At 47.3% G+C, this 27,044-nt stretch overlaps 1 protein-coding gene across 7 annotated transcripts in view; it reads left to right on the top strand.

Annotated features, from left to right (window-relative positions):
- pard3aa (par-3 family cell polarity regulator alpha, a) overlaps positions 1-25,597 on the top strand; it is a 279,690-nt gene extending 254,093 nt beyond the window's left edge. For all 7 annotated transcript variants that reach the window (XM_062520692.1, XM_062520695.1, XM_062520694.1 and 4 more), the window contains 3 exons: positions 10,710-10,833; positions 18,003-18,133; positions 22,178-25,597. In XM_062520692.1, coding sequence (XP_062376676.1) covers positions 10,710-10,833; positions 18,003-18,133; positions 22,178-22,640 — 718 coding nt within the window. In that variant the 3' untranslated portion in view covers positions 22,641-25,597. The remainder of the gene's footprint in view (positions 1-10,709; positions 10,834-18,002; positions 18,134-22,177) is intronic.
- The last annotated feature ends 1,447 nt before the right edge of the window (positions 25,598-27,044 follow it).

Raw genomic sequence — 27,044 nt, 5'->3', positions numbered from 1 at the left:
TCTGCCCTCTCGCCCTCACCGAGTCCCATTCAGTCCCACCCCCAATCCCATTCTGTCACAAGGGCCTCCTCCCCTCTCCACCTCCCCTTGAGCACTTAGGCTGAGACCAGCTGTGCCCAGGGCAGAAATCATTGAGATCCATCTCTTTAATGCTGCTTTATTACTCCCACTATCAATGTTGTTATTGTTTAAAGTGGCCCAGGCTCAAGCCGGCCTTGTCTGGCCTCCTGGTGTGCTTCTCCTTTTCATTATTGATGAGAGGGTTTGTCGAGAGGGAGAGAGGTGGAGAGGAAAGAGGGAGAGCGAGAGAGAGAAAGAGAGGGGGAAAGAAGGGAAGAGAGATGTTTCAATTATTTAGAGCTCCTTGGTGGCCTGCTGGGCCGTTGCCAGTGACATTTTGGGCCAGCAATCAACCCTGTAGCCCCCGCCCTGCCCTGGTGTGAGAACGCACGTTGTTCTGTCTTACAGGTGATATTTTTGAAATAGAACAAAAGAGCAGCTTTCTGGTATTGTATCCTTGAGTTAGGGATCAGGTTAATGGCTTGATAAAAGCCCAGTAGCTATAACCCTGTCCATATTCCCCAACTAACAACCAGACTGGAGTTAATGTACTCTGTATTTATGGATGTCAGTGTTACAGTGAGGAGGAAAGGAAACATTTCAATCCAACAGCTCTGTTTTGCTCAGGAAAAAGAGGTCAAACACACATCTATAGAAATATGTCCTCTCTTGTTCAAGTCCATTTTATTGCCTGGCTGCAACAGTTGTAAGGCGTTCAGCGTAATGGCTTAACCAGACCCAATAGCACGGGTGAAACTGCCCCCCCCCCCCCCCAACCCTCCGCATCTCCACAGGCATCTCTCATCTCATGTCAGAGCCTAACTAAACTCAATCTGCGGCTTGGTCACATATGGTGTGGCAGAAATCTGAGCTTGTGCCGCCTTGCCTGGAAATACAGCTAACTGTCTGATTCTTCTCATTGGTATTTTAAGCACATTAGCAGATAAGCATTTCTATTGTGAAATGGAATGTTTATTACCCCATTACAGTTATAACCTCGGCACCATCCCTTTTATGAATTTGCTGTAAAAAAAACTTTTTTTCCCCCTTTGGAGGCATATTCATGCCTTCCAAAGGAGCCACTGCTGTCATTTGGATGAAGCGAATACAGAACAGCTGAAGGCAGTGGCAGGGTTAGGGTTGATTAAATGAGCGTGTCGTCCCTTGAACAGCCAGTCGCATCGCCTCAGTAGTCGGTTAAGGGGAGGTCAGACAGCTGTGTCTATGTGCTGGGCATTGGGTTTGGCAGGGACCGCTATGGCTTTACTGCCTTTATCTGTCTCAGGGGACCCACTCTACAGTATGCTCTGTTGTAAGCCATGGGTGCAGGATCCATATTTCTTTCTTTACCACCTTTCTCCCTCTTGCCTTTGCCCCTCCCTGTGCAACATGGTTGGGTTGCTAAAGCCATCAGTCAGTTGGCCTCTAGATTTCACAGTCTCCCATCCAATAGGCTATTAAACTTCAGACTTGGCCTCATTTAGGCTGTATGGTTCTAGACATTTGGAATTGCTTGGCGGGGTCACTTCTCCCAAGATCCGCCCGGCTCCTCCGAGTCTAAGGACTGGTCCGGGAGTGCTGGCAGCAGCTTCTCCTAGAGACCTTCTGGAAGTTTCTCTGCATCCCCTGGTCTGCTGAGTAGCTGTCTGTCCAGTGAAGAGTGTCTGCTGGGCAGATCAGGTGGCATGTGATGGAGACAGAGATGACAGGATGGCATTTCCAGTCCAACCATAAATGTGATTATTTTTATGCTGCTAGGAATTGGGAATGTATAGAAGAAACATGTGCCGGGCTCCCTGACTCCAGCACTGCAGGCCCTTTATCTTTGAGCTGCGTTCATTTCATCTGGCATTATCGTTGTGTATACTTGTGTCTGTCTGTGTGTGTCCCTGTGTGTGTGAGTGTGTGTGTGTGTGTGTGTGTGTGTGTGTGTGTGTGTGTGTGTGTGTTTGACAAAGAGATGGAGATGGTGTATGGGAGAAGGAGACAGATAGCTCATAAAATCAGTCCTAAAAGCCCAATGTCCTCATAAAATGCAAGTGATGTAATAGTCTGATTCCCCCAGATCCCTGCTGGAGATGAGCACATCAGGCCCGGCGCAGGCACCTTTGGCACTGCACTGCTCTGCTCTGCTCTTCTCTGGATTTATCCTTCCCTGGGCCTTAGCCTATAGACTGTCCGCTCAGCATCCTCAAGAGCATCTGGAAATATCTTATGGAGGCCTACATTTTTATATAGCGAAAATGTGCCAGAAACGGGGAAAAGTCATTCAAATGTCATATGTTCTCGTGATCGTCAGAGACTGCCGGTGCAGCATTGACACAATCCAACGTGTAGTATTTGCTGCAAGGCTTCATTTAAAAGCTGAAGGGATGAGACTTCAGCCTCCTCTGCTGCCGGCACATTAAGCAGTCTGGACGCGGCTCCTGCCGCTGTGTGTGAGACTGACTGTGTGCCTTCCAATCAATGAGGCTGGATTACATCGTCTTAACATCAAAGTTCAGCATCCTCTTTATGGAGTCTGCAACTGCCAATCACTTCAGGTCTAACTTCACTTCCCAGCAAATAGCTTACTGAGATGCCTCTTAAGAAAGTTAAGTCTGTGAAAGCAAGTGGTCCATTTTAATTTGGGAAGGGTAACTTTATCTTGCCATTGATTTAGACCGGCCAGGACTTTTTCCCAGAGAAGTCAGACAGTTTTTTCTACCTTCTCTCTGTAGAGGTTCTTTTATATCCATGAAATTGCATTTTGGCTGTGGATTCCTCAAAGTCAAAGGAAAACAATGTGTTTGCAGAGCCTGTCACTGGACACTAATTAAGTTGTCTTGGAGATCCAGTTAAACATATCCATGAAAGGTTATATTATTTCAGCTTGCTAAATGGGTTTGTCTGGCTGAAATGTTTATATTTTGATATTCACATGATTAACTACACATCTTTCAAAATGTCTCAAAATGTTTGTGTCTGTTGCCTGAAGGTGTCCCAACATTTATCATATATTTGAACATGCTACAAATACATCCATTCCAAAACGAGTAAATGTCAGCTAATTGATAGTTTACTGAGGTGTTATTTGGTACACACATGTGCAAGTTATGTTTTTAGAAGAGGATCTAGGGGCATTAACAATAACATTACAGTGCTTTACAATGTGGTGATCTATCCTTCATCCATTATTTTGTATTAATACGATGTTCATTCTTTGACGCCTCTAAGTTGTTATCTCTCATCTGTGTATCAAGCCCTTTCTCTGAGAGTATCTGCTGAACCACCATTCTGTTGTCGTGAGCTTGTTGAAAAGTGTAGCCTTCTGTGACTTTTTGCTGGGAGAGATCCAAACTCCAGTGCAGTATGTGGTCCTGTAATCAGGGTAACCACAAAAACACGCTGAAACAACTCAATAATTCATCAAGGTCTGGAGCTGGACTTGGCCTGCTCTTGTCTGTGTAGAGGGAGAGCTTCAATTGAACTGACATGGCTGTGCGCTGTGACCCCCCTCTATACTCCAGGCTGGTGAGCAGAAAAGTTTTCACTGTGTTTTGGAGGAGATACTCTTGAACTGATTCATACTTGCCTGTGATAGCAACTGTTGCTCCCTTTGTTCGTTATTTCTAAAATGGCCGTGTTGCTCATCCTCTCCTTCCTAGCTGCTGGTAGCTGAGCACATGCAATAACATCAGGGGTACAGTAGCACATGCTAGCACACACATCTACGCGGCGCAGTTGCCAATGCGTGTCATTCATCTGCTTCTATCCCAACATGGGTGATAAGCCGGCCGCCCTCAACACGTCGTCTCTTTGTGATCCGCATTTTTTTGTCAGCTGCTAATGAGGCGTTTCTCAGTGTGGCGCTGAGCGGAGCTGCCGGGCCACTGGGCAGCTGACGGGGGGCTGGCACGGCGGCGCTCCCACGGGCCTCTGGGAAGCGGGCCACTGCCAGCGCCAGCCGGGGAAGCAGCCGTGACTGAGGATGAGACGTGTTCTCAGCGACAGGAAACAGCTGCAGGATTTAGCCTCACTACCCTTGGCTGTTTGTGTCCTGCTGACGACCGCGCCGCGCCGCACCACACCTCCCCTATACCCACCATCACCGACGCATTCTCTGCACTCCTCTTTCTTCTGCCATCCCCATAAACGGGGCAAGAAAGGCAGGAAGACAGCAAGATGGAGAGCTGGGCTGAATGAGAAGTGTGCTTTTTTTTAGTGTGCGTGTGTCAGACCCAGGAACAATGGAGGCGGGGGGGCCGGGGCGTGTGGGGCTGGATGAGCGCTTCTTTAAGGGGGCTCGGCGGGGATCTGGAGGGGGAGTGGAGTGTGCCAGCGCATTCTCAGTCTCAAGGCCGTCCAGCCTGTTAGAGGTGAGATGGGCCTGCAGCCTGACTGCTCAGCCCTCATGAGAGCCCTTCTGTGCCTCCCGGGGGGCTGGGGAAGGGACCTGGGTGCTGTCTGCCTCGGCCTCAAACAATGGGCGCCAAAGACGAGCCGCCCCCCACCCCCGTCAATACACAGGCCCATACACCACCCTCTTGAACCTCCCCCACCTCCTGAAGGAGCAGCGTCATAGGCACCCCCACCCCCACCCCCACCTCCACGGCGTTAATCTGACGGCTTCACTTGTTGGTCACGCTGTGTGGAGTGGCCAATAAAGAGAGGAGCAGGCGGAGGGGGGCGGGGGGAGGGGGGAGGAGAGAGAAAGGAACAAAAACACAGCAGAGCCATGTCTGCCGTTAGCCCCTTATTATGGATGGAGCTCCACGCTGCTGGAATGGAGGGGCTGGTGGTGGGGTGGGGGAGAGGTTGGGGGGATTTAGAGGCCATGGGCACATCAGTCACAGAGTCTCTGGATGAAGTCACCAGATCCAGGGTGTTATCCGTTCCTTTGTCCGGAGTTGCAGCTGTGAGTCACAAAAAGCGCTGTGAAAGGGAAGCAATAGATTCTGTGTCAGGTCCTGTGACCTGCTGGAGAAGGGACTGAGACGATTGGACTGGAAGCAGTGAGCAAACTTTCACAAAGGAAATAACTGGCAAAATAACCCGGGGTAATTTCTTTAATTCTCAAACGGAGAGATTGAAAAAAGCTCAAAGACTGCTTGTACGGACATGCCAGCCTGCCACATCTGATTGCATCACCGTACTGCGGATCGGCTCGATATGCACCGATTTCCTGTGAAGATTAGCTGAAATGAAAGAACCCGGCAAACTTTTTCCCCCTATTTTTAATCTCTCTCCGAAATGACCAGCAGTAACACTGATTTGATCTGCTTTTTTACATCTGTGTAGTTTCCAGTTTCTCAAGCCTGTCTCAAACCCTATGGCAACACAGAACTCTTTGAAATAAATGAGGGTCTGTCAGGCAAGAAGGGAATAAATATGAGTTAAGCTTTCTTTAAAGTGGGTGATACATTGTGACTGAAAGGCCAGGCTGCTTCTCGTCTTGCCTGTGAAGATATGGAGGACAGAAAGAAGAAGGGACAGATCAACAGATACTAATGCAATTGACATTCAATCTAATGATAAAAATAGCAGACATGGGTAGGGGAGACCAATAGCACTATATTGCCACTGTGTTTCATCTTGATGCTGATATTTTGTCATGAGTTTAAATGAATTTCTGGCTCCTCCATCAGATTAGAGTGAGATGTGGAGGACCACCAGCTCCTTCTAGATGCTCACTAGGGCCGTACATTACTGCAGCACTATGTAAAAATCAGCATTTGTAAATGTTTTATTATCCCATTAGTATTTTTCAGTCTCTTGTAGTTTCTAAGTAGCTAAAGCTGTCACAACTATAGCTATAGAAGTCTAATGTTATACAATAGTCTTTCACAACCAGGCTAATTGTCCGTTATAATAATTCTTTTCAATACATTTCTTTTATGGGCGTCAAAAAGGGGTCCACACAGCAATCAGACATGCCACACAGAGTCCAAACACTCTCTCTGGATAAAAGGTTTCAGTGCAACCTCTAGCTTCTGCACAGTAAATAGCCCAAGCCTATTGCTTTTTTTTCCGCTCTGTTTGTTGTGTTGCTTTCCCCGGCTTTTTTTCTTATTAGCAGCCCAAGTCTTTACTATGGAAATTTTTTCACATAATACCCCACTGCCACATTCAGTCTTTCCAATAAATGAGCTGCGTCGACCTTAAGTTGCTCAGTCAGATACCCCACTGTTAGTCCTGACTGGGTGTCACTGCACATTCAAAAGGTTTAATCTCTTACAATAACCCCACTGTCTTGAGAGAAATTGCTTTTTGGCGGCCAGTGAAGAAACTCTGCACACAATGTTATTAAGCTAGGAGAGAGAGTGGGAGAGGGAAAGAAAGGAGATAGAGAGAAGGAGTGAGGGAGAGAGAGAGAGAGGGAGGGAGAGAGAGAGAGAGAGAGAGCCCCTGCCCATGTGGCTGACCTTTGAGGCGGTGAACACACAGACAGATATTGAGTGAATCTCATTGTGTAGAGAGAATGAATCTGTTGGCTTGTTAAATGCTGTGGCATATGGATATTTTATCTCCCTCCCACCCATTAATTGCTTTACTGTCAAACTGTTTTTCCATGCAAGTTCCTCTCAGTGCTTTAGCGGCTAGGCAGAGGAAGGGGGTGGAGGTGAGTGGAGCAGGAGACAGCCAGAGCCTCTTTGGGTGCCCAGCGTCACTCACACAGTGTCTGGCTCTTTCCTGTCCTCTAGCAGGTGCGCAGCAGTATGGTGTCTGACCTTTCCTGCACCGCCACCACTAGAGCTGCGGAAACATGATCTCCCCTCCGCTCGCCTCGCTCGCCTCGCTCGCCCGCTCTGTCTGCGCCGCACTCCGCCCACCTCTCTGTGCCATTGTCTGTGCCAGCCGCCGCATTTATCCTGAACGCTGGGATACAGCACTGACGCAAATTGCCGGCAGGTCTTGTTTTTGTGTGCACAGTGTCTCTCTCTGTGTGTGTGTATGTGTGTGTGTGTGTGTGTGTGTGTGTGTGTGTGTGTGAGTGAGTGTGCGCGCTGCCCTATGGTCCTATTTCATCTGGTGATTGGTGACATTGATGAATTCCGAGTAGGTATTTATAAGAAGTGATACCTGATGCTTAGGTGGAGGCAGTGGTAAGAAATGAGATATGTTGACACCTATTGAATAAAGAGTGAGACTGCCAGATCACAGGATTCATTGCTTTATTCACGGTGACAAGATCATCCGTTTTGGCACAACACTTTCAAATCTCCCGGCCCGGTGCCTGCTTCCTTAGGTTTTAGTACTTCAATAACCAAGACTTTCAAATGGAAAAAAGTAAAATCGCAGAATTATAAAACTTCTGTCCTCCAAGAACTAGATGGGTCTTTGAACTTCAGAGGAGCACGTGGGTGGCTGGATTGACTGCAAGCGCAGGCTTAGAATGAGTGCCCTCAAGATGATAAGATACTGAAAGAAGAGGCCCTTTGAACTACTGTGACAAATTTTTGCCTCATGTTTCTGAAATAATGATAAAAAAAACATGCGCCTTAACTCTTAATCAATCCCATTTGCATTTCTAGCACTATGACTTCCAATTTCATATTTTAATTGCCACAGCGATCTTGTCGCCACTCTCACCACCACCACCCCCCACCACACACACACACACACACACACACACACACACTCACACACACATTTCCCTCGATAGTTCCTGGTTTCTTTTCAAAGTCTTTTTACAGCCCCAATAATGTGTCAAGCTGGCAGGACTCCCCACATTGTGCTTGAGTAAGTGACCCCTCACTGTTTCAGGGAAAATCAATAGCACAAACCCACGGCTGCTCTGAGGAGTGGGACAGCACTGGCTGGAACCGGCGCGCCCACTGTCTTGTTTACGGCGCCGCTTGTTGTCCGGGTGATGCAGCCCAGCTGGCCGCCAGACTCCCTGACCCCGTTGCCTCATGGGACACTGACCTTTGTCCAGGGTTCAGTCGGAAGGCATTTATGACTTTGTGTTTGGAATCCGGGCTGAAGGGCTGGCAGTCCGTTTCCATGCCGTCGGAGTAGCCCCCGTGCACCTGGTTGTAGGTATGAGTGTACGCCTCACTGTTATGCATATGGACATGGAGCTTACACGCAGCAAGCATAATCATGTCCCTCTTGGTCATTGTTTGTGAAGGGCCAGTGCCTCTTTTTGGAGCCGCAGGCTGTAGCAGACTGGCCTCCGGTCCTGTGAAGTTGCACAAGACTGTGTGATTCACTCGCACACACACATGGGTGTCCAAGTCATCATCAGTGTCATCATCATTATGGCGCAGCCATGACGCAACCGGAGTCTGAGTTGTCAGTCAGAGTGCAGATGAGTGAGGGCCTTTTGTTTGGCTCCGTGTCCGTCATGCTCTGTGCAGACAGAGCTGCCGCTCCCCTGTTGCCAGCCCTGGTGCCTGGGCATGTCCACACTCTAACCAATGTGTAATCACACGTTTTCAGGAGCTAATGGCCAGATTAGTTCTCCTCGCAGATGTGGCGTAATGGCCGAGTGATTTGTTGTGTTGTGGGGTTTTTTCTCTCATGCTTGTTTTTTTTTTTTTTTTTTTTCTTCAGGCTTTGCTGGGGTTTTTTGTTGTTGAAAAAATGTATTAGCAATCTCACGCCCCCCTTCTCTCTCTGCTGCTTTCCTGAGGTCTGTTGCTTTCCTCCGTTCTTTCCTGCACTCTTTATCTCTCTTATCTTGGAGTTCTTAAAACACAAGCCAGCAAGGCATGTGGACACAAGTGATTGCCTAATGCGTGTACTAGAAATGTTTTGAACATGGTCGGCAGCAATTTTCACCAATTACTTTGAACTGGCCCCAACAAAAACAATCTTCTTTCATACTGTAGAATTGACAAATATGGTATTACTCTGTCTTGTACATTATAAATCCCAGGGTTATAGAACAGGTCAGAATTTACAAACATTTCTATTTTAAAAATGGTCTATCAGCATTCAATTGTCATCAGTCCGCAAGGTAAATATTTCTAACCAAGTTAGACCCGTTTGATATGTTTGACTTGGTTGATTGTACTCAGTCAATTTGCTGGGGGAAAGAAAATAAATGTGAAAGCTGATCCTATAATGGACTGGCGGGAAGCAGGCTTGCATATCGCATTATAGCAGCAGCCTGGGGCCACAGCCATACTGTTCGATGATGCGTTTAATCTACCTGCTTTACAACCTCATACAAATGAATATGATGGCTTCAGCATGCACTAACACCACTCACGTAAGTCCATAGAGAAAGGGGCACCAAATGAGGTATGGCTAATACAATTGATTTTAATGGCTGCCTGATTTAAAAAAGCGTAAAATGAATGAAGTTGTTTCTGTTTGATGGTTTCTCTGCAGTGTTGCTCGCTACTCCCGCTCTCTCTTTATGGCCCGCTATTTAGTGGTGTTTTAATGAAGGCTGATTGGCAGCATACCTCAGGCAGCCATTATCATCAGAGGGATGGGTTTGTGCTGTAATCTGCAATTATGGGCACCATCACATGCCCCACAATCCTCTGGGCTGAAATGAGCAATCAGATCTGATGAGCACCCGGACACCTGTGAGCCCACCGTCTGCTGCTCCATCAGCACCCACCGCTGGGTTTGTCCCTCTCCACCCCCCCTATTCATGTGCTCGCCCCTCCATCAGCACCCACCGCTGGGTTTGTCCCTCTCCACCCCCCCTATTCATGTGCTCGCCCCTCCATCAGCACCCACCGCTGGGTTTGTCCCTCTGCCCACCCCCTACTCATGTGCCCGCGTCTCATCAGCGCTAATTCAGTTTTAAACTTAGTTTTACAGTTTCTTCTGTGTGATGTGTCTCTCTCTCTGTGCTCCTTAACACCTCCCCTACCTGCATCCTCCCCACCGCTGCGCCATCGCTCTCCCTCACGTGTGCTGCCACAAATGGCTTATTATCCAGATGGAGGACTTCCTTGTAATGAGGTGTTTGTCATTGGCTGCCTGCGTTGGGTTTGATAAAAGGGAAGGTAGATTAGTGTGCTGAGGAGATGTGTATTGATCCCTATTGACAAGCCTCTCCGAGCCGCTACTGAAGGGCATGCAGATGAGGGCCTGGCCGCCTGTTATTTAATGGTGCCATAACCGCACAAGGTTTCTCCACGCTAAAAGGAACATGCATCACTTAGCATGGTCCACTGGGGACTCTTCCATAAGCCTGCTTCTTCTCCTCTATGTTTCCTTTGGGTGTAGGGGAGCGCATTGAGCGCGCTATATGTGTAAGGAAATGCCACTGCAGTAAATGACTGTCCCCATGTGAATACCATTGCTGGGGGCTTCTCAGATGAGTCCAGAGCTTATTATCCGTCATTGTGTTTTGCATGTTGCCATTCAAATGTTTTGAAGTATGAGTGTATTAATGTCGAATTAAATGAAGTCCTACAGTACAAGAGGGTGTTCAATGCCAGCCATCGAATGCTGAGTCATAGTTGTTGTAGTAAGCCCTCTTTGTTGCACATGTCACCCTTGTGTGGTCATAGCTGAAGTCCCTCTAGTCCCTCTAAATGAGCAGGCACTCAATTGATTTTCTAATCAACTCTCATCCCATCTCTTCAGATTCATCACAGCTTATGATGTCATGCTCTGAGTCTCTGCTAAACCAGCGAGTGGGATTCTGAATGATTCTCTCCTGACCAACTGCCTCTCTCTCTCCCTCTTGTCTGCAGCAACCGGCTGGCGCCTAGCAACCACGAGCGGATACAGCGGCTGCGCCACGAGTTCCAGCAGGCCAAGCACGAGGACGATCCGGACGACCGCCGGCGCACCTACAGCTTCGAGCAGCAGCCCTGGGTGAGTGTGTAAGCCCCGAGCCGCATGTCCCTCAGCCCTCGGCCAGCCCTCTGCCCAGTCCCCGTCCTAACTCTCGCTCGGTCACTAACCTCCCTCCCAGCACGCCACGCAGAGAAGCAGCTGCCTCTTGTCCAGCACTAACCACCTCTCCTGGCATGACCGCTGCACGGGCCAGCAGGCCCCTGCTGCAACTAATGCTGATTCTGCTCAGCTCACCTCACATGGTGTGGGACTAAGACTTTGGAAGACTTGAGGATTCTGCTCTCACTGCTAGGAAGCAGATTAGTTAGCGGTCTGACCGCTCTGGTCAGATGTCTTGGGCTGCTCTCTTGGTTCTCCTTTATCCTCTCTGACCAGCACAAGATGTCTTGTCTGATGAAATCTTGTCCACTGACCTTTGACCTAAAGCTTATGACCACTCATGTGTCTTTCCATGTGCCTTTGTGAAATCCCTGGGTAGTGGTGGCTCACAAGAAAAGGATCTGCCCAGTATGACAAATAGACCAAAACAGCTCTGGTTCTCATGTCAATATAATGAAGGGTGGAGGGAGGGTGGAATATAATGAGTGGGTTGAGGGAGTTCTTGACTGAATTTTAAAACAAGTGCTTTTACACTTGTCTTTTTATTATAAAAATGTTTCTTAAAATACAATGATTCTTTTCATTATATTCAACTTGATATCATGTTTAGTTCATCATATAGTCAATAAATCGGTGTACTGTTTAAGTGTGTTTCGCAGTATGTTTGATAGATGGTGTAGTTTGTTTTTGTCTTTGATTGCTGTTGAGAATGTATTTAACATTACTTTTGACAAGAAACAGAACTACATCTCCCATTCTACCCCTTGACTAAACTAATAAACAGTCTATGATCAGATAGCCCACAGTCAGATTTGTTACAGGTATGTTTGTTGGATTGGCTGTGAAGTGTATGTGTTTTCACACTGCTTTCCCTGTTGCTTTCTGTTTGGTTTACATTCCAGGGTGAGAGGCTACACATTATTTTATCCTTATCAGGGTGCTACAACAATATACAAGGCTCTGCTGGCTGGGAACGTAGTCACTTAGGGTCAGAGGTCACATAGCTGTGTGTCTTTGCAGTGTAATGGTCTGAGACGCACATTTTTTTGGTCTTGTGACTTCCTGGTATAAGTGCACAGAGGGATTTGAAAGGATGACAACGTAATTACCTTGAACAATTTGGCCGTTTCCCCCAAATTGCAGGTCATTGTGCTGACCTCTTCCCTTGCCAACAAGTTTTTTTCCCTTGTACATTTTAACATGACTATTCTTTTATTTCATTATTTTCAACCGCCAAACTTATTTTTAGGCTCTCATTTTCAACAGTTTTTGCTCTCCACCCCCTTTTTCTTTTTGTTGGAGAGGAGCCTAGTGCTTTTTCTCTTTGTTGTCAAGCTTGTTAAGATGTACTCTTTTGAGATGTCTTCCCAGAGTAGTTTCCCCATGTCAGTCTAACTTTTCTAGAAGTTCCAAGGGACTTGCAACTTCTGCCCTTTTACGGCATCTCTGATGAATCCTTCATGTTAGCACCGCAGCCCCGAAGAAAGCGTGTGAGCTCTTATTTGCCATAGCTCAGCTGTGTGTTTGCTAGATCAATGCATCAAAGCCCACTGTCATTGTTGCTGCAGGAGAGAAGTTCAAATCCTTCTATTTGCTCAGCAAAAAAGCCAGAGCTGCCTGGGCTTAAAACGGCTCTAATTGCGGGCGATTGTTTACATTGTTGAAGGTCTTAAAGGTATTTGAGCAGTAATAAAATACGCGGCTCTGGTGGGAGCTGGTGGTCTGCGGAATTAATGACTGGTCTATGGCCTTCCCTCTAAACTGGGCTGCTTTAAAGTGACAGGGCCATGTTCCCTGAGCAGCCTGGAAGTGCCTTTGATTCAGGTTTCACTGCATGTCAAATGTCAAGTTCTGACACGTTTCTGTCAGAGACAGGCTTCAGGTTTGCCACCTATATGTGGAAAATGGTTTAATGGAACATTTAACATGCCAGATGATTGAGATTTGGTGTTAGGTAAATTATTCACATTTATCAACCCAATATGGTACCATAAAGGGAACATATCTCTAAGGGGCAACTGTCAGGCTTTCCTACTTAGAGTACTATGTTAAGGATTCAGTGGTCCCAGCTTTTAAGAAGGATAAACTGCAGAGTATAGTTCATAAACACGTACAGTAGCCCTTAAACAGTTATGTCAAGTAGAGGCAGTGTGCTAACAATTAGACACGCTCGGCTTCCTCCCTCCTTTGACAAGAGCCAGAGTTTGGCATGCACACATTCACTAAATCCACCTCCGAGCTTTCAATCTCATCTCTTCGACACCACTGCAAAACACAAACACATACATACAAGCCTGCAAGTGTATGCCTGTTTGACGTTGATTTAGTGCTGCTAGTGCGCTGTTTGCTTTGCGGTCGTGCTGATCTGCTGTAAGCCCCTGTCATTCATCAAGCCTGCCTGATTGGTGTTAAAAGCTGACATATGAGAGAGAGAGGAGGGAGAGAGAGAGAGAGGGAGAAGGAAAGAGGGTGTGAGAGAGAGAGAGAGGGATTGGTGAGAGAGGTTGATAGAATGCAGTTGTGGACAGGCCCAGAGCTTTCCCCTTGATCTCTGTGGGAGTTAGATCCTGTAGAAATGACTGTGGAGGCCGATTTAATCACAGCACCAGGATTCCTCATGTCTCTCCTGTCATGTGTTTGTTTCCCAGTGACTGAGAAGAAGTCCTAATCGCTATCTCATCATTAGATTTAGAATAAGAGGGATGATGTACCATTTCACAATGTTCCAGTAATGTTCCCTCCAGAGCCAATCAGAGCAGAGGGAGTCCATGGCCCAGCGTGAGTGTGTGAGCGAGGCTCAGTGTCGGAGCGTAGGGAGTGTCTCCTCTGTCTTTCATATTAGGCCTCCAACACCCCTGAGGCAGGGCAACGGTCCAGCCCGGGTCAGCAGAAAGAATGTTGGGGCAGCACCGCAGAGTGACTAGTAATCGGCCTCAGCGTTTAATGCCTGTCTTAAACCTTCTCCAGTGTGCAGGCAATTAGCGCTGTCCAGTTTGCTTTCCCTCCCACATTGCTGCGTTCTGTGGAGTGGGGGTGGAGGGACTTTCCAGATGTTGGTCGTGAGCAGCCTGTGTTTTCCAGAGGCTGGCTGTGGTGAAGAGTCCTCTCTCTAGTCAGCCTGGCTCCTCTCTCCCTGTCTCTGTCTCCCTCTCCCTCCCTCCCTCCCTTTCCCCCTCTCTTTCTCATTTTCCCACTCTTCCTGTTTTCTCTCTCTCTCCCTCTGTCTCTCTCTCTCGCTCTCTCTCTCTCTCTGTCTGTGTTGTGCATGGCCACACAGAGAAATATGTCGTTGTTATACTGGTCTCTGAACAAAGAGCAGAGGAGCACTCTCATTAGGTTTTCATTTATGTGGATTCTTCCCAGTCTGGTGTGCGATGCCGCCCCGGCACAGCCCTCAGCTGGGCTGCCTATTAGAGCAGGATGGCTTGTTTCACACCAGGAAGCATTGCCTCCGCAAGTCACTTATTCTGTGGCCTGTATATTGGGTTAGTGTTTGGAGCCACTGATGCCTGCTGCCCAGATGCGCTTGGTGACATTGCTGCTGTATTGTAGCTGCGTCTTATTTCCTCTGTTAATCTGCTGTGAAGCAGAACACGCTGAAATATTCTATCACACTAACAACATTATCCCAGCGCTATTGTGCTGTCGGATATGATTGAGCTTGTAGATGTTGGACCAGTGTGATTAGGTGCTACCGGCCTGAATTACTCAATTCTTTTGTGAGTGCAGTTGCAGTGGTTTCCCGTGCAGCGTGTGTCCAGGGCTGTCTCAGTATCACACATGGCCCCACGGTGAGAGAGGTTATCAGCAGCGCACTAAATTAGCCTAACCCCCGTGCTCTCTGGCGGCCACTAGAACAATGGACCGTCTCATACATAGAGGAATGCCTTAATGCGATAGGCGAGCGGGCAATCCGCAGATAACATAACTCACAACTCACATATCTTGATTATTCTCCCTTAAGAATAGGCGCCTAAGATTCCTCCACATCCCTCTCCTTCTGTTTGGCAGATAAGATTATCTTAAGTGAAGTAGAGGCTTGTCTTAAGTCTCTAGCAAGTCCGTAGCGCTGGTCTCCAGGCCTCTGGATGTTCATCCGGCGTGTTCTGGTGGTGCAGCTCCGGCTTATGGAGGTTAAATATGTAGTAGAAATGATTTATGGCATGACACCCTGTGTGGAGTCCCAGACTCAAGACCTTAGTTGTTTTCTGTTGAAACTGTATCTGCCCTGTGACTGGCTAAAGGAAACCGCCGTCCAACTTGAGATTGTTGTCTCTGCTGCAGGAACTGAGCGTCAGGCCCAGGGTTTCAGCCACATATGGACTGGGGCATGTGGTTAATAAAGCCGGAGAATTGGCACCAAACTTTTCTTTGAGCTACTTTCCGTTTCCGTCTCTCGTCTTGTGTCTCCCTCACTTCCTCTCTTTGTGCGTCCTCTTCCTCCTCGGGTGGATAGGCGGCCCTTTATGTGTGCAGTCAAACGCATTAGCAGAGCAATACCTTCCATATGTGTGCTGTGGGTGAGGTGAGGGGGGACTCTGGAAGTCATTGTGTACCCGGAGACGTAAACAACAGTATACGCACAACATAGGAGGCCGGGTTTAAACCATCATGCACGCACTGACATGCTATGCTGCTGGCCCATCTGGACTTGCATAGACAGAATGAATAGGGCTTTTTACGGGTCAGACTCTACAGTAATCATAACTATTATGGTCTGTTTTTCATGTGCTTCAGAGGTCTTAGGTTGAAGGCCACATTTGCTCTGGTGAACAGCATGTTGTGGATAGCTGCAAATGATTTTCCAAATGGTCTCATTTGGAGAGCTGAAGAGCTGCCACAGTCCAGATGTCTTTGTTCTGGTCTCGTCCCTTTGTCTTTGTTTTCCCTCCCTCTCCTCTCTCCTCTCTCCTCTCTCCTCTCTCCTCTCTCCTCCTCGCCCTTCTCCAACCTTATTGTGGATGTACTGTACATGCAAAGAATTGAACTATAAATGTATTCCATTTATTGACAATATTTTCTTGTGATTGAATTTCGTTGCCAAAAAGGGATAGAGTTTAGATTTAATTTCAACAAATCCCATGGTCTATAAACCATTGTAATCCAGCAGACCGTCAAATAATCTGATTTGATGTCCTGCCTAATTCTATTATCCAGACTGATTATTCCTCAAAGCTATGTATCAGGAATCCTCAAAGTAACACTGTCTGTGTTGATAGAACAGGTACACGCACACACACACACACACACACACACACACACACACACACATGCACCTTCTCATTCTCTCCTTCAAGGTTATTCTCTCATTTTTTAAAATTACATTAAAAGTGTCTTTGCCGTGACTTAATTATTTTTCCCAAATGTAGTGTTTAGCCGAAATGAAATAATTTCATGTTGTCCCGTCTCTGAAATTAATGTGATATGATGTTACGGATTGAGGCATCTCGTGGAGGCAGACATGTTTTGCCAGTGTAATTGGAGAGACCTCCAGCTCTATTGCTTTGACACACATGTGTGATAGTTTTACTTCTATTCCTTGGCGAGGGCTCGTTCCTGAGTGACTGTTAATTGCACTGTTATTGCAGCTGTCTGTAGCGCTGGCAGAGACCATGTTCTTAATAGTCTATCCTGGAGTGAATATCACTCTACATGTATGTCATATGGAAAAGCAGGGATAAAGGGCCGTTCACACTAAGAATGATAACTATAAAACTATAAACAAATATCGTTATTAATTATGAATGACGACGTTCACACATAAACTATAGCGACATGAAGGACGATATCATTGGGGATCACTTTCAGAGCGATTTTGAGAATGATAAAAAGCTAATAGCCAATCAGAAGCCATTACATTTTAGCCATCACATACATTAATATAGGGGGAGACTTTGCTTGTCGTTGGTCAGCGTGGACACTTTTAGCGTTATGGTTATTATAGTTATGGCTATAGTTATCCTTCTTGCTGTGAACGGCCCTGAAGAGTGATGAACGATTTTAATTGTATGTTTCTTGACTACCAAGGTTGACTGGGCTATAAAGTCAAGCTGAGATACAGATGTAGACAGACACACACTCATACAGAAGGCTACATGCAGAAAAACCCAGACATGGTCATATTGCATGCATTAGTCACAACTGTGATACCGTATCTGTTAGCTATGCCAACAGTCACGAAGCAAATGAGTAGCCATACACATCACCAGCACACCAGCCACATCCTTTGGATTACTCACACACTGAAGACCGCTAAAAAGGTCAAGGAGTGTGTGTGTGTGTGTGTGTGTGTGTGTGTGTGTGTGTGTGTGTGTGTGTGTGTGTGTGTGTGTGTGTGTGTGTGTGTGTGTGTGTGTGTGTGTGTGTGTGTGTGTGTGTGTGTGTGTGTGTGGTTGAAAGAGGATGTGCGTATCTCTGAGCGAGCTTCTTTTGTCGATTGTTGTTTGTCTAATTAACACATGCTACTGTTGCCAACACTAACCTTGCTTAATGATCTCTTTAGCGCTGCTGCAGCCCAGTCCAAAGGGAGGCCACACGAAGGCCTTTATCTCATCTGCATGTGCTGTGTGGGGTGACGCACTCACGCACTGACTGACTCAGTGGCCTTCTCAATTTAGATTGGATTAGCGGTGGAGCTATATTTTACAATTAGTTGTAGGTGTATTAAATTGCAAATTAGTGAGGTATCTTGTGTTAGACTCAGCAGTTCTCTTTTGTGTGTGCGTGTGTGTGTGTGTGTGTGTGTGTGTGTGTGTGTGTGTGTGTGTGTGTGTGTGTGTGTGTGCGTGTGTGTGTGCATGCACGTGCTTTATGACTGCATGTACGTGTTTGTGTGTGTGTGTGTGTGTGTGTTAATTCTAGCATGTGTGTTTGTGAATGTGCATGTGTGTGGCTGTGTGGACACTTGTCTTTCCTTGTGTGGTTTGTTGTTTACTTGTTTGTGTTTTCAAATGGTTTCGTACAGTAGTCCTGGGTGTCCATCTGGGTTCGTGGATAAGTGTGTGTCTGTGTGTGATGGCAAGTGCGTAATGCAGCTCTGAGTAACGTGTGTGTGTGTGTGTGTGTGCGTGTGTGTGTTTGTGCTCCAGGCTAACACAGGTTCCTACACACAGACTGGGCGTCACTCGGTGTCTGTGGAGATGCAGATGCACAGGCAGAGGCAGGACGACAGCAGAGACTCCTTCCAGCAAACCCAAAGACAGTACAACTCCTTACCACGGTGAGCTGCTCTCCCACTCACACACTCACTCTCTCTCTCGCTCTCTCACTCTCTTGCTCTATCGCTCTCTCACTCTCTTGCTCTATCGCTCTCTTGCTCTCTCACTCTCTCATTCTCTCACTCTCTCACTCTCTTGCTCTCTCGCTCTCTCACTCTCTTGCTCTATCGCTCTCTCACTCTCTTGCGCTATCGCTCTCTTGCTCTCTCACTCTCTCATTCTCTCACTCTCTCACTCTCTTGCTCTCTCGCTCTCTCACTCTCTTGCTTTCTCACTCTCTCACTCTCTCATTCTCTCATTCTCTCGCTCTCTCACTCTCTCATTCTCTTGCTCTTTCACTCCCTTGCTCTCCCTGTCTCCCCCTCTCTCCCCTCCTCCCTCCTGTGTGGTTCTCCTGACTATTTGGCACCTCCACATATCTCTTCTTTATCATTTTTCATCTGTTGTATTAAACGTTTTTCTGCTTCTTATCTGCATCTTCCAGTTGCCTTATTTGGCATTTTCCCTTCAAAGTGATCTTTCTGCAGAGCTAGCTCCAGCTCATCGCCGCTTCTGCCCAATGCCTCTAAAAGCATCACCGTTGCAGTCTCATTTTCTGACGACCATTTTGTGTGAATCAGTTAAAGTAATTCCATTAGGCTGTAATGGCCCTCACCCTCTCTGTCTCTCTCTTTAATGAGTGTGTGGGGCCACAGAGAAACAGTGACTTACTGTGTCCCAATACCCACGGGGCGTGGGGAGAATGCCCCCCTCTAAAAGCCAATAAAGGCTCGCTACAGAGACGTGTTTTCCAAAGGAAGTTTATCTTGGCAACCCCTACCATTCCCCCGAGTTGGGCTTCGGAGGGGTATCTGGCATTCTCGCCATCTCTCCTTTCCCTCCACCTCCCTCTTTGTGTATATTTTTTGTAAATGTCAACACCGCAGCCAGGGGTTCTTGGTCTGGGTGCATTTTTTCTCTCCTTAAGGCCCTCTCTGATATCATTGTCTCTGTGTTGGACTGTCAGGCTGATGTGTGTCTGTCTAATGCATGCTCTGAGGCCAGGCTAGATCAGGCTCTACTCCTGCATGTGAAAGAGCCCACCAGTGCTGCTATTGTGCTCTGTGGGTCTGTCTTTGTCTCTCTCCGTGTCTCCCTCTCTACATTACCCTCTTGAAACTTTCTCATTCTTCAGTTGTGTTCATAAATCTGAAACTCCCATGCTTGAGTGAGACTCAGCCTGATAAAGTTTGACACCGTGTTTGAGTGAATTTATTGCCGTTTCTTTGGGACATGTATTTTCCTTGCAGCGATTTTCCAGTCTGAAGCCCAGCCAGGTTTTGCATGCCGAGCTGAACCATTATAACATGGAAAGACCCGCTGTATAAATGGGTCCTGCTACAGTTGTTTTCCAAAGTATCAAATTATGTTCTTTAGGTAATTACCAAAGGAATTTATAGCCAGAAAGCATATGTTTGTGTGTGTGTGTGTGTGTGTGTGTGTGTGTGTGTGTGTGTGTGTGTGTGTGTGTGCGTGTGTGCACGTGTGCGCGCACATCTGCATGTGTGTGTGTGGTCTGACATTGTAGAGTGCCTATTTTTACTGGCCACATTATAGGTGTACCTTAGAAATGCAAAATGTCCAAATGAGTGTGCGAGGAGAGGAAGGCAAATGACAGGTCAGTGCAGCCCAGCAGTCATCATACGAGAGCAGGTCCTCCCGGAGCTCACTGGATCAATAGAGATGTGTCATCCCGTACTCCTCAGCCTGATACACAATCAATAGGTGCACGGAGCGTCCACGGCTCCTCCCTGGCCTTTGACACGCCTCGCTCTCATCACAGGGACCTCATCCTGGACGCACGTCTGATTTGAGGAGGCCACGGCTCGGACCTGACAATTCCCATGGGAACATAGTAGTAGACAGCTACTCCCCCACCCCCCCTTGCATTCCATCCAATAATCTCATACCATGCTACCATGTTATGCAGAGGGGGAGGGAGGGAGGAGAGGGTTAGAGGTTGGTGTGAGATGACTTCTGACCCAAGACTGGATCAGCGTCAAAGGCAAAGACTAGCAATAGCTCCTTAATTAGGCCTCCACGAATGATGCATTCAGTGGTGATTAAGTATACAGCTGACAGCAGTGTGCTAGTAAGACTCTTGTCTAACTGAGGCATCAGATTGCTTTTTCACGGAGCCTTCTTGACGCATATTGATGAGGCGGTGTTCACATGTGCAGAGCTGGCGCAGTAATGAACAGATCTGCCAATGGAATGGGATTTACTAAGACGAGAGAGGGAGACAGAGCAGATCCTGATGATAAGCGTCTGTAGTGATTAGCTGTAATACAAGTCATGAGAAATTGACCGCAGGTCTGACCAGTCGTCTGCTGCATGCATAAATGAACACAAGCACAAACAGAGAGACACACACGTCCACAATGGCCTCCTGCTTTCAAATAAAGACAGTTGGGAGACCTCCATGTAAAAGCAATAGTATGTCTTATGTTAGCTTGTTTGTTTACTAACACCAAGTTCATTACGTATGTCTTTTTGTTTGTGTATATCTTTCGATAAACACCTGATTTATTCCAGCTGCAGAGGAAAACAGAAACACCATTGAGTGTAAAACAGCTGTCCCCTGCAGCCCAACAGCCCAATTTAGAGTGTTAGCTTCTGCCATTCTGAGTTCACTCCCCATTTGTTGTAGTGTGATTCCTACAGTAAAGTCTCCCTCTCACTAAAGACAGTGGGCACTTCTGCATGTGGCGTTATCTGAAGACAAATGGTTTGGTTAGATGAAGGCACACATACAGTATCTATTAATCATTCCCATTTATTCATCCGCCAGGGAGGCAGACCCAGCGCTCATACCCAATCCTCTTGACGTAGAGCTGCAGGGTGCAGACGTTTACCACAAAAGGAAAAAGAGTGGGAATTTAGTGATGCTAACTAAGAAAATGTACACCTCCATTTACAACAGCCATCATAGGAGTCTCAGTATGTTTAGTTGACTAGTCCTGTTGATATCCAATCTCTCTGTCTCTAATAATAATAATAATAATACATTTTATTTAAAGGCGCCTTTCTTGGCACTCAAGGTCACCGAAAGGTCTCTCTCTCTCTCTCTCTCTCACTCTCTCTCTCTTTCTCTATCTCTCTTTCTCTGTCTCTCTCTTTCCCTTTCTCTCTCTCTCTCTCTTTCTCTCTCGTTCGCACACACCATTGACACAACATTGAACAAATCTATTCATCTATTTATCTGAATGATGTGCTTTCATCACATTGATATGAGTGCCTTTTTCATATCAGATGGAGTTGTCACTCTGTGCAAAATAGCAGCATTTGTTTCCTGATGTCTCCTATTTATGCGAGTCAATTCAGAAGGAGACCTTGACAATAGACTGTGGTGTTACGTGACGGCAGTCAGAGTGAGCAGGCCCGTTGTGGCATGCTTAGCCATTAAACAGAGAGAATAGGCCATCCACAAGAGAGAGCGCTCCCACATGACAGAGGGGGGGAGGAGGGGGGATGCGTGAGGTGGGGTGCGTGCCAGACTTCATGTATGTGTGTGTGTGTGTGTGTGTGTGTGTGTGTGTGTCTGTGTGTGTGTGTTGCTCCTTCATTGTCTTGTCACAGTGTGAACTCCGAACCCCTTTTAAGCGTGTGACGCCAGCCGAGTGTGAATGGAATCTTCTCTCTGCCGTGCTAAAAAAAATGCCTGGCATCCATGCTGCTTCTACACTCAAGCATCTAATGGAGGATAATAACGGAGGCTGTACTGCCCAAGCGAATGGAATGGGGGAGTGTGTGTGTGTGTGTGTGTGTGGGGGGGGGGGGTAGCTTTTAGCGGCTGCGCCGAGGGGGAAAAGGGGTGTTGCGACGGTCTTCCATCAGTCAGTCAGAAAGAAGACTGGCGACAAGAGATGTGGCCATCAAGGCGGACGTCAACACGAGGCTGCATTTACTGCCTGTCTGCTCACCGGGCCGTCTGGCTCCCTCACAGAGAAATGAGTGGCTGTGCAGATGGATGACTTTAAACATCTTCTCCTTGTGTCCCTTCGCAGGCATCCTCGCAAGAACCCCAGCACGGTGTCCCAGGACTCGTGGGAGCGCGTGTACCCTCCGGGGGAGGGCTTCCAGACGGCCAAGGAGAACCCGCGCTACTCCAGCTACCAGGGCTCCCGCAACGGCTACCTGGGCTCCACGGGGGGCGGCGGCCTGAACGCGCGCGTGCTGCTGGAGACCCAGGAGCTGCTGCGCCAGGAGCAGCGCCGCAAGGAGCAGGAGGCCAAGGCCAAGCTGGAGAGTGGCAGCGCCAACGCTAGTGCTAGCGCCAGCCCCAGCAGCTACGGGGAGCCCCAGGGGGACGCCCCGCACCCCCACGCCCACCCCCAGTCCCCCTCCCCCGGCCCCCTCACCCCCACCAAAGGGCCCTACCGGCAGGACGTGCCGCCCTCCCCCTCTCAGCTGGCCCGCCTCAACCGGCTCCAGTCTGTGCAGGAGAAGGGGCGGCCATTTTACTCGTGAGGAGAGAAAGGGAGAGCGGTAAAGAGAGGGAGCGGGAGAAGAGGACTCCAGGAGCCGCAGCAATAATGACTTTGGGAATGACAACAAGCCTGCGAAGCCACTGAGCTTCAAAATTGTGAGAAACAAAAAAGCAATTTTTATGGGATAACTGATCTTTTTTTTTGTTTATTTGTTTGTTTGGGTTTTTTTTTGTTCTGGTTGTGTTGAATTCTGCATCTTCCATTTGTCTGTGAATTTGTTGTTTTGGGGACTTTGCTTTGTGAAGCTATTATTTTGATACTTGGGCTGCCACTACAGCTAGCCCTTCTTCCATAACCAGTGCCTTGACGTGGATGACTGTACGCATGCATGGATGTGTGATGAGGCCACATGTAATGCCATGTAGAATGCTCTGAATCTAGAAAGCCGCAGCTTTTGACCCTGACAATCAGAATGAGCTAGACGTCCCCTCCAGGGCCCTCCTCAGTATTTGGACACGCACAGGCTCTCCCATTTCAGCTCCAGCTCATGGGAGACATTCAGGAGGTGCTGTTGTGTTCTGTAGTGTGCATGTGGCGCGTAAGGGTGAGGTGTTATGTGCTGAGTGTATGTTTCTGCACCTCTAAACTCTAGCCCAACAGGAGACACGGCAGATATTATCACATTTACCATGTGTACTACGCATTGTGTGTGTGTGTGTGTATGTGTGTGTGTGTGTGTGTGTGTGTGTGTCTGTGTATGTGTGTGTGTGTGTGTGTGTGTGTCTGTGTGTGTGTGTGAGTGTGTCTGTGTGTGAGGGTATGCACGCGTGCCTGCTGTGTTAACTAGCATGGCTGAACAGTGGGGGGAACCCTTTGGCTGAGGGTCATGAACGTAAGCCTGCTAGGAAATCCTCTCAATCTCAGTCACGCTCTTCACTTTGATTCATGGTCCTTGGCTCCTCCCTCGGTGTCTGTTTTCTGTCCTTTCCCCCCATTGTTGTCTGTTCTCCTCTAGCTGGTCTTCAGACCAAGGTGAATCCTTAGATCCTCTTACACCCTGAGAGGCCCCTGTCCTGGGAATTCATTTAGTATAAACAAGGTCAGGGATGTGTTATTAATTAATGTTACTCATGAAAAATTCATTGGTGTTCACTTGGTAGGGGGTGTGAAATGGTAGGTTTTGTGTTGTATCGGATGGCTGTGTGTCACCATTGCTTTCAGATGTGTGCACACATGTATCCGAGAGCGAGTGCAAATGTTTGTGTGTGTCTGTGTGCAAATGTTTGATTTCTTTGGCCCTTGTCTTGACTTTTGGATGAGGTGAGCGGTACCTTTGGCACAGTCTCCCTGGTAGGGTTGACACTGTTCCATGCTCATTGTGTTGTGGTGCAGGTCAGTAGCGCTGACATGTATCACCAGAGCTCCACACAGACGTGCTCATGTTTCCACTGTGGAGCCTGAGCCCCAGCCCCAGCCAGGCATATCCAAACCTTGTTAAAGCTACTGCCATAGCATGACAAATTAAGACTTTTAAATCCAAACCTTTTAACTTTCATTTGAATCGACATTGGTCAGGCGTTGTGGGTTTATGTAGGTACGTATGTTTGAGTGAGTGTGCTTGGTCTGTGTCTGGGTGTGTACGTGTGTGTGTGTGTGTGTGTATATGGGCAGGGCGGTACCTGCCATACAATGTTGCTCTGCGTATGCACAACCACACAGAGATAGCAAAGAACAAGACTGTTTATTAATAGTTCAATTGACATGGTCACTCTACGTGTAGCAGGTTTAGAGCAACTGACCTCTCTCTACAGTCCTCCCCTTACTTTGGGACCGCTTCAGCTTGAATTGCTGCCCTTCGAGTTGACATTGCAAAAAAGCATGCGGTAAGGATGCTACATATGGGACATCTGAACAATTGCTTTTGCCATCTAAAGTCAGAAGCCATCTAAAATGAATTGCAGATACTTGCCAACACTATGTGTGTATGTTATGAGGTGTTGTTTCCTTCTGAGGTGTGTGCGCAAGTGGGTGTGTGTGTGTGTGTGTGTGTGTGTGTGGGTGCGTGGGTGTGTTTGCTGATGGTATGGGAGCACAAATCCAGCAGCTGTTTTTGGTACTTGTACCCTTTTCATATTTCATATGGGGTGTTATATTGGAGCCCTGGATGTGGTTCAAGTGCCTTTAAGGGAGAGATTTTTTATATGTTATCATGTCATCTAATGCACATTGTTTTTATCTACATGCCATAATTGTTTTTTTGTTTTTTTGTGGGTATGACAAATTGTTCTTTTGTGTTTTTTTTATTTCCACAATGCTTTTTATTGTAATCAATTGAAAAAGAAATGTATATGTAATTATGACCATGATAATATTAATAGCCAAGGTGGTACTCCTCCTCTTCACATTGTATTTTAAGGTATTTTTCATAATAGCCTTTTTATCAATTAGGTACTACGGTGACCTGAGAGAGCTCTTGTCTGCACAGTGCAATTGGTTTTTACAACTTTTACTCTGTGTATTAAAAGTGTAAACAGCATCTTTCTGTGTACATATCAAATCAAGAATAAAAAGGAACGCTGTTTCTTTACAAGTTTACAATGAATGTTATGGATGATATCATCATTTTAACCAGATAACCAACCCTCAGTTGCTGTCATTGGGACTGAACATGCACTCTTTGTATTTACTCAACGTAAGCAGAATTGCTAAATTGTTAAACCTTATCCCAAAAGAGAGATTCATAAACAACCATAGACAGTAACACAACATTGGAAATGTGTACATTTAGAGACTTTCACTTAAAACTGTTCCATTTTTGCACCCATGAACGTCACTCTGTCATCAATCTTTGTCAGAACTAGGCAATCTTTAGTGTCCCATGGATTAAAACATGCTCATTGTATAATGCTGTAGTATCTGATTGTTGTGACTATTGCCACTTGCAATCAGGGTGTTCCACTTCTCACTAGCAGTTGTCCCGTTCTGTATTGCAGGAACAGTGACACAGAGTTTAACCTGGTAATTAAAAATATTTAAATGAATGTTCCCTGTCAGCCTGCTCATGAATGTTATTGGGGAGAAGCTTTATAATGAGATAGATTATGTCCAACCAGCTGGTTAGTACCACAGAACAAAGCCTTATCTGTCAAATTATGCAAAATCACAGAGTCCACTGCACATAATACATGGTCTCTATCTATTTAAGATGATTCAAGTTCTCCTATCTCTCTGAACAATAGTACTGCCTCTACTCTCATGTTAGCATTAGGGGCTACATACTTCAGACATGAGATTGAGGCAGACGAAGAATCAGACAAAGCGATGAAAAAATGCATTCCTTTCTTCTTCAAGCGACCTCCTTTAATCTTTCGCTCTGATTCAGTGGTTCACTTAAAGGATGGGCTGGGAGCGATGCTGGAGTTTGGCACGCAGGCTCTCCCCGTGCTGCAGTTAATGACTTTGAAGGGTGTGGGAGACAGCGCTGGAGATTTATGGAGGCCCAGGTCTGGAGGAGGTCCGCAGGAGAGGGGCATCTGGCTGGGCCTGAGCTCTGGAGAGGAGAGCCAAAGACGGACACTCTCCACCAGAGAGAGGGGGTGGGTGGGGGGGGGGGGGGGGGGGGGGGGCTCAGAGAGGATCCATCTGCTCCCCTCCACTGTAGATGAGAGAGCAGCCGTGCAGCAAAACATATTCTGCGTTCCACTTGTGAGTTTCTTTGAGTCTCTGTGTGTCTGTGAGGAGGTGTGTGTGTGAACGCGAGAGGTGTATGTGTGATCTGTGTATATCAGCATGGCGGTAAGAGCATTTCCTGTAAACAGAAAGCATATGCCGTATGATGACGTAACGAGCGCTTGTTTACTTGGTCTTCAGAGGGAAGTGTTGGCGCTGTGAGAGGAAGTGAGAAGAGCGAGAGCACCGTAACCTGCACACCATCCTAGAGCCGGCCAGAGAGTGTGTCCTCCCCCCGGCGGGTGAGTGTGAGTGTGCGCGGGGCCGGTGGGTGGAGAGGGCCCTGGCTGATGAAATCGGCGGCGCTTCTTGCCTCTGGAGCCGCGTCTCCCATAGCCCCGGGAGAGAGCAGGGCTGAAGGCTTGCCTTTGGATGAACTCCGCCACTGCTCAGCCTCCTCATACAAAACACCTCCTGCGCGCAGGGATCTGTTCTGTCTCTGTGATCGGATGTGTCAGCCAAGGAGAGTGTGTCCTCACCCACACGACCATGTTTGGTATAGTGGAGAGATTGGCCATGAAGGCATTAAATGTGGAACAAATTGTGCTATGCTGCTCTCTCTAGTGAATGACAAGACTTGGCAGAAACATGAAACACATCAGTGCTCTGTGTTTTCACTCAAATGTCTTCTAACTATGTTTTGGATGCTGTTGTATTCCTGTGCTTAAAGCTAGCTTTAGCTGAGCCTTGTAAAAAAATATTCCGATACTTTTTT

The sequence above is a fragment of the Sardina pilchardus genome, chromosome 19 (genome assembly GCF_963854185.1).
Source record: "Sardina pilchardus chromosome 19, fSarPil1.1, whole genome shotgun sequence".
NCBI classification, from domain to species: domain Eukaryota; kingdom Metazoa; phylum Chordata; class Actinopteri; order Clupeiformes; family Clupeidae; genus Sardina; species Sardina pilchardus.
The sequence above is the reverse complement of the archived record's forward strand: the minus strand, read 5'-3'. Positions and strand labels throughout refer to the sequence as shown.